The following is a 12410-nucleotide window of genomic DNA, read 5'->3' as shown; positions in this document are numbered from 1 at the left end:
GTCAGTCCTTGCATCATCTAAAGACTTGTAGTGACGACCACTTGTATCAATTGTGACATTTGTGTATTCAACCAATACTGATATGTTATAAATGCGAACACTATTTATGGCGAAGTTTTCCATCTCCCTGAAGTACTTCATATCCTTTAATAAGTGAAAATAATTCAATTCGTAATGCCGAAAAGAAATAAATTCATTTAGATCTTTATGTCAGTTTAGAATGTTACAAAAGCTTCATTGTTCTTTCCTCTATTTATCCTTGGGACATTTTTGTGAAACCTCCTTTTAAATTATCGATAATCATAATTCATATTTTATTACCGCTACTGTTAGTTTTCTTTGTCAATCATTTGTATATTGTGTTATTAATAAAATAAACAAATGAAAGCTGCCCCGTTGCTGAAAAATGAGGAAATAGAATTCAGTTCTAACTAGTTACTGTGTATATGAAAAGAGGATTGCCTGAAGCAACAGTGAATAAGTCCACATACATTTATTTTTTTAAAAAAAGAATGCTTATTTCGTAACTAAAAAACTGTAAGAATTTATAAAGCTACATTCGTAACATTTTTAGTAAAATGTGGGAAATGAACTTTTCACTTTTTGTAATTTCAGTCTTTTTTCATTTTGCTTTTGATTATGGATTTCTTATTGAAATAAGTCTTATGATTCTTAATCTACTATTTCTCTTCAAAGTAAAAAATGCATTTGAGGTCCAACGGTTGGTTACGTTTTATGATCAGACTGATCGGGTCTCTGGTTCGCAGTTTGATCACTTTGTTCCTGAGATTACCGGTCCGATTACAGGAGAGCTGTCAGTCGACAAATCTTCGCGCCCAAGTACTTCTATACCTAATCGCTCCCTTGTGAGATCTAGTTCAGTACGCACGGAAATCGAACAGTGTAAGCGTATTCTAAATCAACTGAAACGGGACGTGAGTCAACTTCCTCTCTTACCTATTGCCCGATTCACTCCTTCAATGAAGGATCTAGACACCTTAGATTTGAATCCCAAGGTTCTTCAAGCAGCACCTTTATCTTATGTCAGAAGTAGATCACAGGTTAGTATGTGCAAATTTGTTCCAAATCTTAACAAGTTAACCATACTTTGGTGGAAAGTTCATGTGATGCACAAGTGTTCATAGACCTGTAAGCGTTGTCACTTTGTGTAATGAAGTAGGATTTTAAATTTATATTGTTAACACAATGAGTACTTATAGTTTCAGGAAATATTTTAGTACAGTATGTAAACAGATGTAATAACAATGACAATTATTTTATTCAGTCTTATATGTTTAGTACAATATGGATTTCTCAGCGTGTTGTATTAAATCACATTCCTTCTATTCTTCTTACACGTCAAAAAGTATATATTCAAATAAATGAGTAAAATTATGTGGAATCGAATGAAATTTTCATTATAATATAAAAATCTATGCAACACTGAATGAGCATAAACTTTTTTATTAGATCAGCCCTTACAAGCTGTTTGTTGCGTAGTATATGTACTAAATACAGTATTCTGAATAGTTTTTTTACCTTTGTTTACGTGCACGGATTCTAACATACTTGCACTTCGTTCTGCTCGATGATAAAATAACACATGCGATTTGTTTGCCAAGTTTTAAACGCCTATTAGCAATCATATTGATAATAAAATTTAAAAAAAATTCACGTCATACCTTACTACTTACCTTCAGGATTTTTTTGCGACAGCGAAGTCTTTTCCCAAGAGAATAATAGGGACCAGTACAGGATAGTAAGCAGTATACAGGAATGTGTAAATCGTAAAAGTAATTTTTGAATAATGCCGAAAACATTCTGCCTCTGGATATATATATCAGCCAATTTTTGCGTACGTAGATTATCGCTTGTTCATTGTTCTGGATTAATAGTAAATAATACGAAAACACACACACAGTGTTGTAATTTCGGTATATTTCTTAAAGTGTTCTTATCTTATCTAATTTCAGCTTCGAAGACGTGTTTTGTTTATAGATAGGGATCAGAATAGGAGAACTATTACGTATTTAACTTCATCCGGCCGAAACAGCATTCCATATTCCACTGAACTTTCACTATCCGAGACAATTTTCTTCTGGCGCCAGTGCTTTGCAAACATTAACTTTGACAGGCCTGTGAGACGTCGACATCAACAAGCTGACATAATTGCATTCAATGAGATTCCTTTATCCAATCTGAATCTTCGTCCTCGCAGACTTCCTCGGGGATGGCGCTCTCACAGTCTACGTTATGATCTTGCAGTGAGTCTTTGCATCATAATGTAATTACCGTGGTTAGAGTGAGATTACCAGAATATTGTTTTATATAATATAGAGTTTAATAAATTGTTTACGACACTTGTGTATACCTAAATCTTCGAACTACTTACCTAATTTTGTTTGGAATTGACCTTAAACTTCAAAATGGACAAAAATTACAGAAACTTAGTTTCTAAAATCTGAGTTACAGTGTGATGAAGTGTTCAACCTATCTAGTGACAGATCGTATAGAAATTCTTTCACTTCAGTTAAATTCAAGTTTTTTAGCACTTCAGTTCTCACTGTTAGTCGCCTAATCAATACATCAGTCAGTCAGTCGTAACGTAGGACCAGGCACATATATGCATCGGTCCAAGTTGTCACACCTCATTAGCGCAACAAGATGAACACTAAATTCATAGAAGTAGTACTATATAAAAGATTGTGTATAAGGATATGATACAGGAAGAAAGAATTAGTTCGCAGAAAGAAAGGTATAAAGTAATTTTAATCTTGCGGTGTAAGGGAAGACAAAGAGTATACATCTGCGCCATTGTGATCGATTCTGAGCCATGTCACTCAGAGTCTCTAACCATTGGTTACGATAGTCATGCGGACCCCAACCAAGTAGTCTACATCTGCCAACATGGCTCAGACTAGAAGTTAGTGACTTCAAGGACTGATGCCGCGTTTTGGTTTGGCCGCACCTAACTTTCTTCCAACCATTGCCAATACTAGTCAGCATAGCGCGTCGTCGTAATCGGTGTTCAGGCATACGTAACACGTGGCCCAACCATCTCAGTCGATGAAGATTCATGACCTCATCAACAGATTTATCATCATTCCTGAATACCTTGCGTTTAGCCTCATTATTAATTAGTTGGCCATCCTAGCAGACGTGAGCAATATTTCTAAGACATCTGTGATCAAATACTAGTAACTTACGAGTATCTTATACTCTTAATGGCCACGTTTCGCAGCCGTAAAGTAGAACAGAGCGAACTGCTGCTCAGTGTGCTCGTCCCTTAATTGATAGACGGATATCTCGTCTACGCCATAGGTGACGTAAGTTGGCAAAAGCCAAACGAGCCTTTTGAATCTGTGCAGAGATTTCGTCAGACACCAACCCTTTAGGGCTGATCAGACTTCCAAGATAAGTGCAGTTGTCGACGCGTTCTACTACTTCACTCCATATCCTCAGTTCAGGTGTTGATTCAGGCCAGTCCTGGAGTAACAATTTACATTTGAATGGGGAGAAACGCATTCCAAATATCCTGGCATTGTTACTCAGTGCTAACAGAGGACTCTGCATTTTGTCAGCGTCTTCACCAAACAGGACTATGTCATCTGCGTATTATAAGTCGATAAGTGGACCTCCTGGTAGGAGATCAATTCCTGGAAATTCAATCAATGAGAATGTTATTTCCAGCAGTAGGTTAATGATGAAGTTAAACAAAAATGGGGATAGTGGCCAGCCTTGTCAGACACTACTTGAGGTTGTAAAATCAGATGACAGTTCGCCATAAGCTCTGACTCGACTGGTAGTGTTCGAGTAAAGAGTCTTTATAAGGTTTATGTACTTCTGAGGCACACCTTTTAATGACAGACACTGCCACAGAGCCTCTCGGTCTACAGAATCAAATGCTGCTTTTAAGTCAAGAAAAACTATCATTGCCGGACACCGATAAGCATCAATACGTACATATTTCTAATTCCTTTACGAATTTTAAAGTTATGCAAGTCTGACATTTAGTACCTGTGTTTCTCATGTGGATGTTTTCGGACTGTTAATGTTATTATTAATGAATCTACCAATTGATTAGTATATACTAGTGTTGTGCTTCTTCATGACTACCAGGCTACCGATTGAACGTCAATAATGCATAAGGGAAATTCAAAGTTCACCGATCGGAACTATGTGTAATGTGTTTCTATTTTTAGATTTTGTCTAGTTGTCGCGTTATAAGGTTTCAGAAAGCTTGTTAGTTGTATTAGAATTCTAAATGTTCTCGTGATTACTGCTTCTAAATCACCCGTTGTCAATGATTATCATCAGTTTTATAAGATGACACCTTTTGTTGTGTCACCAATGAGTCATAAATTGTATTATATGAACCCAGTCATAGCTTATATTTCAGAGTTTAAATAAATGCTCAGAGGCTTTAGATTTTGAACTTATGAAAAGTAACTAGTTCCAATAGTTCATTCTTGTTGGTACAAAGCGGCACCAGATACATATGCGCCACACAAATCTCATTTGATTTGTTTGAGAGCTGTGATACTACCCAGGTGCCCAAACTGAAGCAGGTGGTTTTCTTAGGGGTTCACACCCGGAGCCTTTGACCTAAAGATCTGATCCACAAGGCAGTGGAGCATCGTAAGGAGATGTAGTCCCATGGTAGCCGGTGACCAACGATTGATTCATACACCATTCGTTCCTTCAGGATACTGGAGCCAGCCCATGTGCACCATTGGTTTGGAATGAGGGTTTTCCAACTTCCCTAGGTGGACTTTCGGTGTCCACCAACCAGGTTAAGCTCCAGACATTCGCTTTTCGTCCTCTCAATTTCGTAAACAACGTATTGTTTTTAATCATGTTCATTTGGGAACTAGCGTTTTTTGAAATCGGTGTTTTTAAGTAGTCATCTAGCTGTCGAGTGTTGATGTGGTTAATTTCTAAAAATAGTTTTTGATTTTTCATCTGAGTTTGTTTGGTGCTTCCTTGCAAATTATTGGTTGAGATTTTCTGTTTTTTGCATAACCAATAAATTCGTAGCTGTTCGTTTTTGAATCTTCGTTTTAGGCCATGAAACCATTCGCACCTCACCCTCGACAACTCGTTCGACGTCCTGGTACAGCTGTTTGTTTACAACGTCAAGAATCAGCTGGGTCGACCTCATCAGCTGTAGTCAAAAGTTCTCCACTGCAGTTTAGTACTCCAGAAAGGAAAACTATTCAATTTTCTGTGAGTGATTCACATGATTCTACTGGATCTGACATTGTTGAGGCGATTACTTTAGATAGTCAACGGGTACAAAATGATCCTGACAACATACCTGTTGATGCAGAGCGTTTAGCTTCAAAATGTCCCGTCAGTTCTTCGAATCCTCTTGATGAAGTTCAACCCAGTACACAGAGTCATGGTAAGTTTAATGTGGCTATCAATAAATTACAATATATTTTAATAAAAGATTAAGTAATCTATCTAATATCTTCTAGCACTAATAGTACATACTGTGTCCGTTAAAATAGTATAACAGTTAAACATTCAGACTGTATGTCATTATCACAATTAACATAATCAATAAGCAACTGTGGATTTCTCGTTCGACCAACGAAATATATCTTGGTCCCACTCAACAATACTATTTATTTAAACAACAGATTTTGCCAGATGTTTGCTAATCTTGTCGGATTTTAATTGGGTTTTTGCGGCTAACCAAAAAAGGTATGTGAGTGTGCTCTCTAGATATGTCTTATCCTCTGTATTTATGTGAGAGGGGTTGGTTTAAATCAGGCTAGAAGCATCATTTTATTTACTTTTGGAGATAATAACTAGTATCCAAAGTGTTCAAAAAGTCTGTTCTCAGTTTGTTCAAAATCTCTTACTTCATCATCATATTTATGTAATTTAATTTTACCTGAAAGAGGCTAAAATTAGTTAATGTCATATGCTTGTATTGCTTCAGTATCTTCAATAATTACTGGAGCTTTTAGTGCTCACCTTACTGTTTTGATAGAATAAAACCTAACTTTATGTTCTTCTGCTGTTTGTCTTCAATTGTTTGATATATAAGTGACTGATCTTAGTATAGTTCGTATCTATCTACGCAGTAATGGTAAATTCGAAAGTTTAAATTTTATGAAACACTTTGGATATAGCTTTTGATTTAGGGGAAAACGGAAAAGAAGTTCATACCGACTTTAAAGTATTGAAACACTGTTAAACCGCAAATCATTTCTTTTTGAATTAAAAATAGGAACTAATTTTGCCTCATCATGATCCCATTGTTTTGTTATCGTTTGTAAATTCACCAATTGGGATTAACACTGATGACAATGGTTTGTGGTTGGGTAATAGTGTGAATCGACTGAATTTGGAACTGTAAACCACAGAATGTGAACTCAGTAGCCTAAAGGTCAAGATCTTTTTATGAAACCTCAAAGTCTTCAATGTTATCATTGGAAGGGTTGTGGATCTCCTTTAGTGATAAGTTTCATGCAAAAACGAAAAAGTTATCCTGTGATTCTTGGATTTCAGTGTTTGTCTTCGTAACATCAGTCTGTATTGTGGACTATACTGTTATGCATTCCATATCTCGTGATTTTAGTTGTACTCATTATGGACTTTTTGTCTATTGTTCTCCTCTATACCACTGTTTTTTTAGTCTCATCCAATCTGTATTAATCAAACAGGTTGGTTTTCGATTAATCGTATTTTTACACTGACTTAGAAGACTAATTGACTTTTTTTGTGATGATTAGATTTTGTATTCCCATGGAATATGTGGACACTGTCATGGTTTTTCGATTTTCTTGATGTGGATATTCATCAGTTTAGAGTGAGAATTAAATAATTCAGATAACTATCTTGAAATTGATTCTATAATAGCTAATATGTAAGCAATCAAATAATTATTCAATTTAACATTCTAATTTGTTTTACTATTTATTTATCTGTTTTTTAGATTTAAACGAAAAAGTAGATGAATATGTGGAAAAAAAAGTGAAAGATATAGAGATTACCTCGTTATCTAATCATTTGTCTGATGATGGCTTTACTGTTAATTTGCAAACACCAATAACTCATCCTCTGGATGAATCAAGTTCAAATAAGATTGCTAATGATCATTACAATGTTGAGTCTAACAAATCTCTTCTTACAAAGACTAGGTAATTGCTCACTGTGAAAACTAAAATTTAGATTGTAGCCAAAAGTTTATATATATATATATATATAGCTTAATTGATGTACATGGTTTTCGTTTCTCATAACCAAATACTAGAAGCCACATAGCTTTAAAATTTTACGCTTCACGATGTCACAATCAAAGAAAATCAATGAATAAAACTGGTTTGATTAGAAAGGAGATTGAATGCATCCGAATCACTGTAATTACTTCTTAGCTATATCTTTCATGCTATTTAATTTCTGATTCCTGTTATCCAAGGGAACTTAGTGGTGAGATATACAACTCTTCACACAATTCAAATTCAGTCGATAATTTAATTAATTTATACCATCTCCTAATCTAATCCATCTTACCTCATTTCAAGCTATGCTAGTGTTAAAGTTAACTTCTCATACAGAAAACCCTGTCTACCTATCTCAATCGGTGCAGATGATTAATCTTACTAACTGAATTACATTCATAGATTGAGAATTTATTCAGTTGAGGATTATATTACTCATACCTAGAAATCATACACGTCTATTCTACTCTTATTCTACATATAATGAGTAGTGTAGAACAAGGAAAATTATTACTCAAAATACTCGCTAACTCGTGACCTGTTAGATATTTAGAGGGCAAAACAGGTTATTTAAAAAATTTCATATTCATATTTGAAAAAAACATTGTTTCATTGTTTCTTGAAAAGATGAAATAATGATGCGAAATGGTTAATTCTATTTTCAATTATTCTACATGAAAATTCATTATTTCAGACTTATTTTTTCTCATTATTATCATGTTTAGAGGATCTAATCGTTTAACTCGTCAAGCTGGATTTCGTCGTCGCCCTGCTATGTCCTCTGGTTCTCATAGTCAGTCAAAAGGTGTAACTTCACTTAAAAATGAAAAGGCGACTAGTTCTCGTGATAATCACTTACACACGGAAGTTACAAAAGAAATAAAAAGAAGTGATGTAGACAGTACTTTACAGGTAAATTTATGTCCATTTCACTGTTTGTGACTTGTTTATTTTTTCATGTTACTACTGAATCATTGATTTCTAAATCTTTTAGACTTCATCCAGTGTTTCGAAGCCTATATCAACAAATCCTATTTCAGTCGATCAAGCTGTTGGTAAGTGTTTATTTTTATCATACAATATCTGACGTTTTTATCGAAAATAATCATTCTTGCTTATTTTGAAATTTCTGTACCTTATTGACACAACAGTTTCTATCAATACTGGAATATGTTCAGTTGTTACAGATAAAACCTGTTCACTTTAATTTCATTAATTTAGTATTCTTTCGACGTTTTCTTATATAAGAGTTAAACATAATTGATATGTGCTATGCTGATTTAGACCTCGTTATTTTCATAATAGGTAATGAATGAACATGTTACTGCTTTACTAGAAGGATTCTAAAACTTTTTATCATACGATATTCGTGTATAATCTTGTTGATTTTAATCATCCAAACAGTGTAATGGTACTTGGTGATGATGGTAGCAGAAAACAGTTTTTTAACACCTTGATTATAATCTCTAGAGGGCTTCGAATTCATCAATCGGTACTTCAGGATTGATTCTAGTCAATCCCCAATCTAACCACAGTAAAATAATCTAATTTACCCATGATTTCTAATGTATTGATGATTAATGAAACCTCAGCTATCGTACAAAAGGCTTGGTTGGGTCTTACAAGTGTGGGACAGTTGTGATGTCATTGTGTCTGTCAAAGAGCGAATGTAATCCTCACTATTTCACTCTGTATTAATCTGTGGATGCATAGTTTGAATTTTCTAGTTAAACGAGATATGTGGGTTGTTAACATTCGATCATAATTGCATTCGAGACATTGTTTGGGTATAGCGCCCCCCCCAAGTGGGTAATACTGAGGTTAATTAAAGGGTTCTTGTTAAAAGTATCAAAGTGTTTGGTGATATTAAGCTCTTACCAGTTAAAGCAGTTGAGATACTTATTGTGCATCCCAAGTTACCGTCAACCCCAAACAATTTACGATACAGACTAACACGGAAACATGTTGGTCAAAGTTGTCATATCACAGTTGAAACAGAGAGGTGAAATGAAAATGATGATTAATAGGATATTGAGTATATAGAGAAAATAAAATATGGCTAGTAATGAAATCTAGGACACACATTTCGTGCTCTTTTGTATTCTTTAGCTATGTCTACCTTCATCTCCGAATTGATATTCATTCGGGGACATAATGCATATTCTGGATTATATTGCTAGTCACATTCTATTTATTCTGGTTAAGCCTGTGTTATACTTGCTTAATTGAGGTATTTCACACAGGATAGACATGTGTCAACTAGAACTAATTAAACTCCAGTCAAAATATCAGCAACTGGATCATATAAACTATTACAAACTAAATAGCATATTGAATCGCAATAGTAATTTTTCTTGTATTGCTTTGTACATTTAGGGAACTAAATGATGAAAAATGTTAATAAAACTGTTCATTATTTATTGAACAAGCAATACTATTTAAAATGAATTTTTAACATCAAACGAACAAGAAAAATAAATATTAAATATTTTCATAGTTGAAATCATGAGTCAATTAAAGCTAGACCACTATGGAAAACCTGGAAGCACTGGACGGCCGGTCTATCGGTTAAGTGATCTGGCGCGAGACTGGTAGGTCCTGGGTTCGAATCTCGCGAGGCGGGATCGTGGATGCGTACTGCCGAGGAGTCCCATAATGGGACGAAACGGCCGTCCAGTGCTTCTAGGTTTTCCCTGGTGGTCTGGCTTCAATTGACTCATGATTTCAACTATGAAAATACTGAAATCTCCACAAAACTCCTTCTAAATATTAAATACTTTTTAGATTATTACATTTTTCACTTATGGATTCTATTCGACTATCTTTTTTTTCCAACTTAATAAACAAATGAGTTTACGTTGTTTTTTTTTCCGAATAGACGATTTACTTGCTCATCTAATGGGTGTTAAATCATTGGCTGATACTGGATTAACTCGACAACAATGCTTATTTCAATTACGTGGTAATGGAAATACTGAAGATTCAGAAAAGTCAGCATTATTTTTTGTTTATTTCAATTGCAATGTCGAAATAAAAAGATAATTCTAAATTCAAATAGAAACAATCAACAGTCTTAGTGTATTTGGATTATGAGTAGTAGTGGAACTCAGGTCGTATGTCTTATTTTATTTGGAACCCATCAGATGGATGTACCTGGGGTTCAGTATTGATGTTTGCACTGTGATTTAAATTCATTACTTATCGCATTAAGCGCTAAGGAGTTATATATTAATCTATTAAGTTCAGGTAGCCACTGAATTTGTTTAATAGCTGTGATATTTATTCGTAAGGATTTTTATTATCACGTTAGTATTGAGGGTCGTCCAGTGCTTCCAGGTTTTTAATGGTAGTTTTGCTTTGATTGGACCGACTCGATATATCCGTCCGCCTAGGATTTCAAAAATACGAACAAAGAACTCAATAAAATTCAATCTTGATAATCAACAACTTATTAGTGCTAATCATTATCAATAAATAATTTGTTTATAGTATTGAATTTCGTCTTATTATACCCTGAATTTTCATGTATTGGATTCTGTCGGTTATATGGGAAATGTGTAACGTTGCGTTTATACGGTATTGATTTCTTCTAGTATACTGTAAACTGACCATTTTTCTTCTCCTCTTGTCTATGGGGAAATTAAATATCAAACAGGTTCTTGTTTGTATAATTTTTTGCCAACTTTCTCACTAACAATTGTCATGCGCTCACTAGTGATTAGTTTCGAAAAGAAATTTCCGAAGTTCTAGTTAGGAGCTGTAACCAGTGGAGTGCGATCCGTGTCGGGTGTGAGATAGTTATCCACCACAGCCAATGGATGAAGGGTTTTGCAAGATCATGGATTGATTAAACTCATTACACATTGTCTGATGCCATCTCAGTGGTCTAGACGTTAAATGTTCGCGCATGAGACCGAAAGTTCTGAGTGTGACTCCCGCGTGCGGGATCGTTGGTACACACTGCTGAGGAGTCCCATACTAGGTAGGACGAGACATCCATCCAGTGTTTTCAGGTTTTCAATGGTGGAGGTTGGTTCAGGATGTCGATGTAAGTTTTTGTGTCATATACAGCTCCCAAATGTATATGTGTATATTTAGAGTGTTATATTTAAAATAAATGTCAAAATGAAGTGTAGAAACGCTCATTTTTTGTATACGTCTTCATAATTTCCAATTGTTTACTATATCTCTTCTGTATACGGTTGGTTAAACATAAATTTATTGATCTACATATAATCCGAATGACCATCAAAATACTGTATAATAATATATTGTGTTAGGGATAATTTTCAGTACTCTTGATCATTACTATTTTTTAAAATATCATCTACCTGTGATTCTATTAATAGAGTCCCACAATAACAGAATTATATATATATATATATATATATATATTAGTGCATTAGTCTTATTTGGTAGATTTCATAACATTGTAACAAAAGAAATCGACAAACAAATCACTCAGAATGATACCTATAAAACAAGACAAACAAATAAACAAATATATTTACAATATAATTGATAAATAACAAATGCAGCCAACCGTTGATTACTATTATTATTATTATTATTATTATTATTATTATCCGGTAGAGGACATTTGATGTAAACTAGGGATAGGAAATACTTCACTGATTTTTAAACAACTTCATATCGTGATATATTCAAGGTTAATAACGGTTGACTAGGAAATGTTTTAAGTGATTATTATCAAGAATGAACAGTAAACTATTTGATTTTTGATTGCTTCTATCTCATTATGGTCCACGAACTGGCTACAATCAATTTTTAAATAACTTGTATTATACGATTTAAAATAAGTTGTTTTTTATAAGTAATTTAATTGGGAAAAAGTAAATAACCCATTATTTTATTCTATTTAATCCCTTTCTTTCTTTTTAAAAGAACTTGTAATCAAATTAGTTAATTCTATTAAGTCAGTTCAATTGTCTTTTAAAATAAAATGAAGATAAATATTAACTTATTTGTAAGCAAAGATGGATAGTGGCTAGCAGTGGAATCCAGGACGCGCGTTTCGTCCTATTTGGGACTCGTCAGCTGGATGTACCTGCATCTCAGAGTTGATGTTCACTCTGGGACTCGAACCCAGTACCGTTCGCCTCAAACGCCATCACGTTATCCAATCAGCTACTGAGTCCTGACAGTCACCTGCTT

General features: G+C 34.3%; 1 protein-coding gene across 1 annotated transcript in view; it reads left to right on the top strand.

Annotated features, from left to right (window-relative positions):
• Positions 1-12410, top strand: part of Smp_130040 (pecanex-related protein) — a gene marked incomplete at both ends in the record, with an annotated part of 66638 nt that overhangs the window by 9239 nt on the left and 44989 nt on the right. Inside the window, 7 exons of the mRNA XM_018790780.1 lie at positions 697-1061; positions 1974-2264; positions 5065-5404; positions 6950-7154; positions 7961-8147; positions 8230-8290; positions 10114-10225. Of these exons, the coding sequence (XP_018646017.1) occupies positions 697-1061; positions 1974-2264; positions 5065-5404; positions 6950-7154; positions 7961-8147; positions 8230-8290; positions 10114-10225 (1561 nt within the window). The remainder of the gene's footprint in view (positions 1-696; positions 1062-1973; positions 2265-5064; positions 5405-6949; positions 7155-7960; positions 8148-8229; positions 8291-10113; positions 10226-12410) is intronic.

The sequence above is a fragment of the Schistosoma mansoni genome (genome assembly GCF_000237925.1).
Source record: "Schistosoma mansoni, WGS project CABG00000000 data, supercontig 0037, strain Puerto Rico, whole genome shotgun sequence".
Lineage (NCBI taxonomy): Eukaryota > Metazoa > Platyhelminthes > Trematoda > Strigeidida > Schistosomatidae > Schistosoma > Schistosoma mansoni.
Note: the sequence above shows the minus strand (reverse complement) of the source record. Positions and strands in the feature narration are given on the sequence as shown.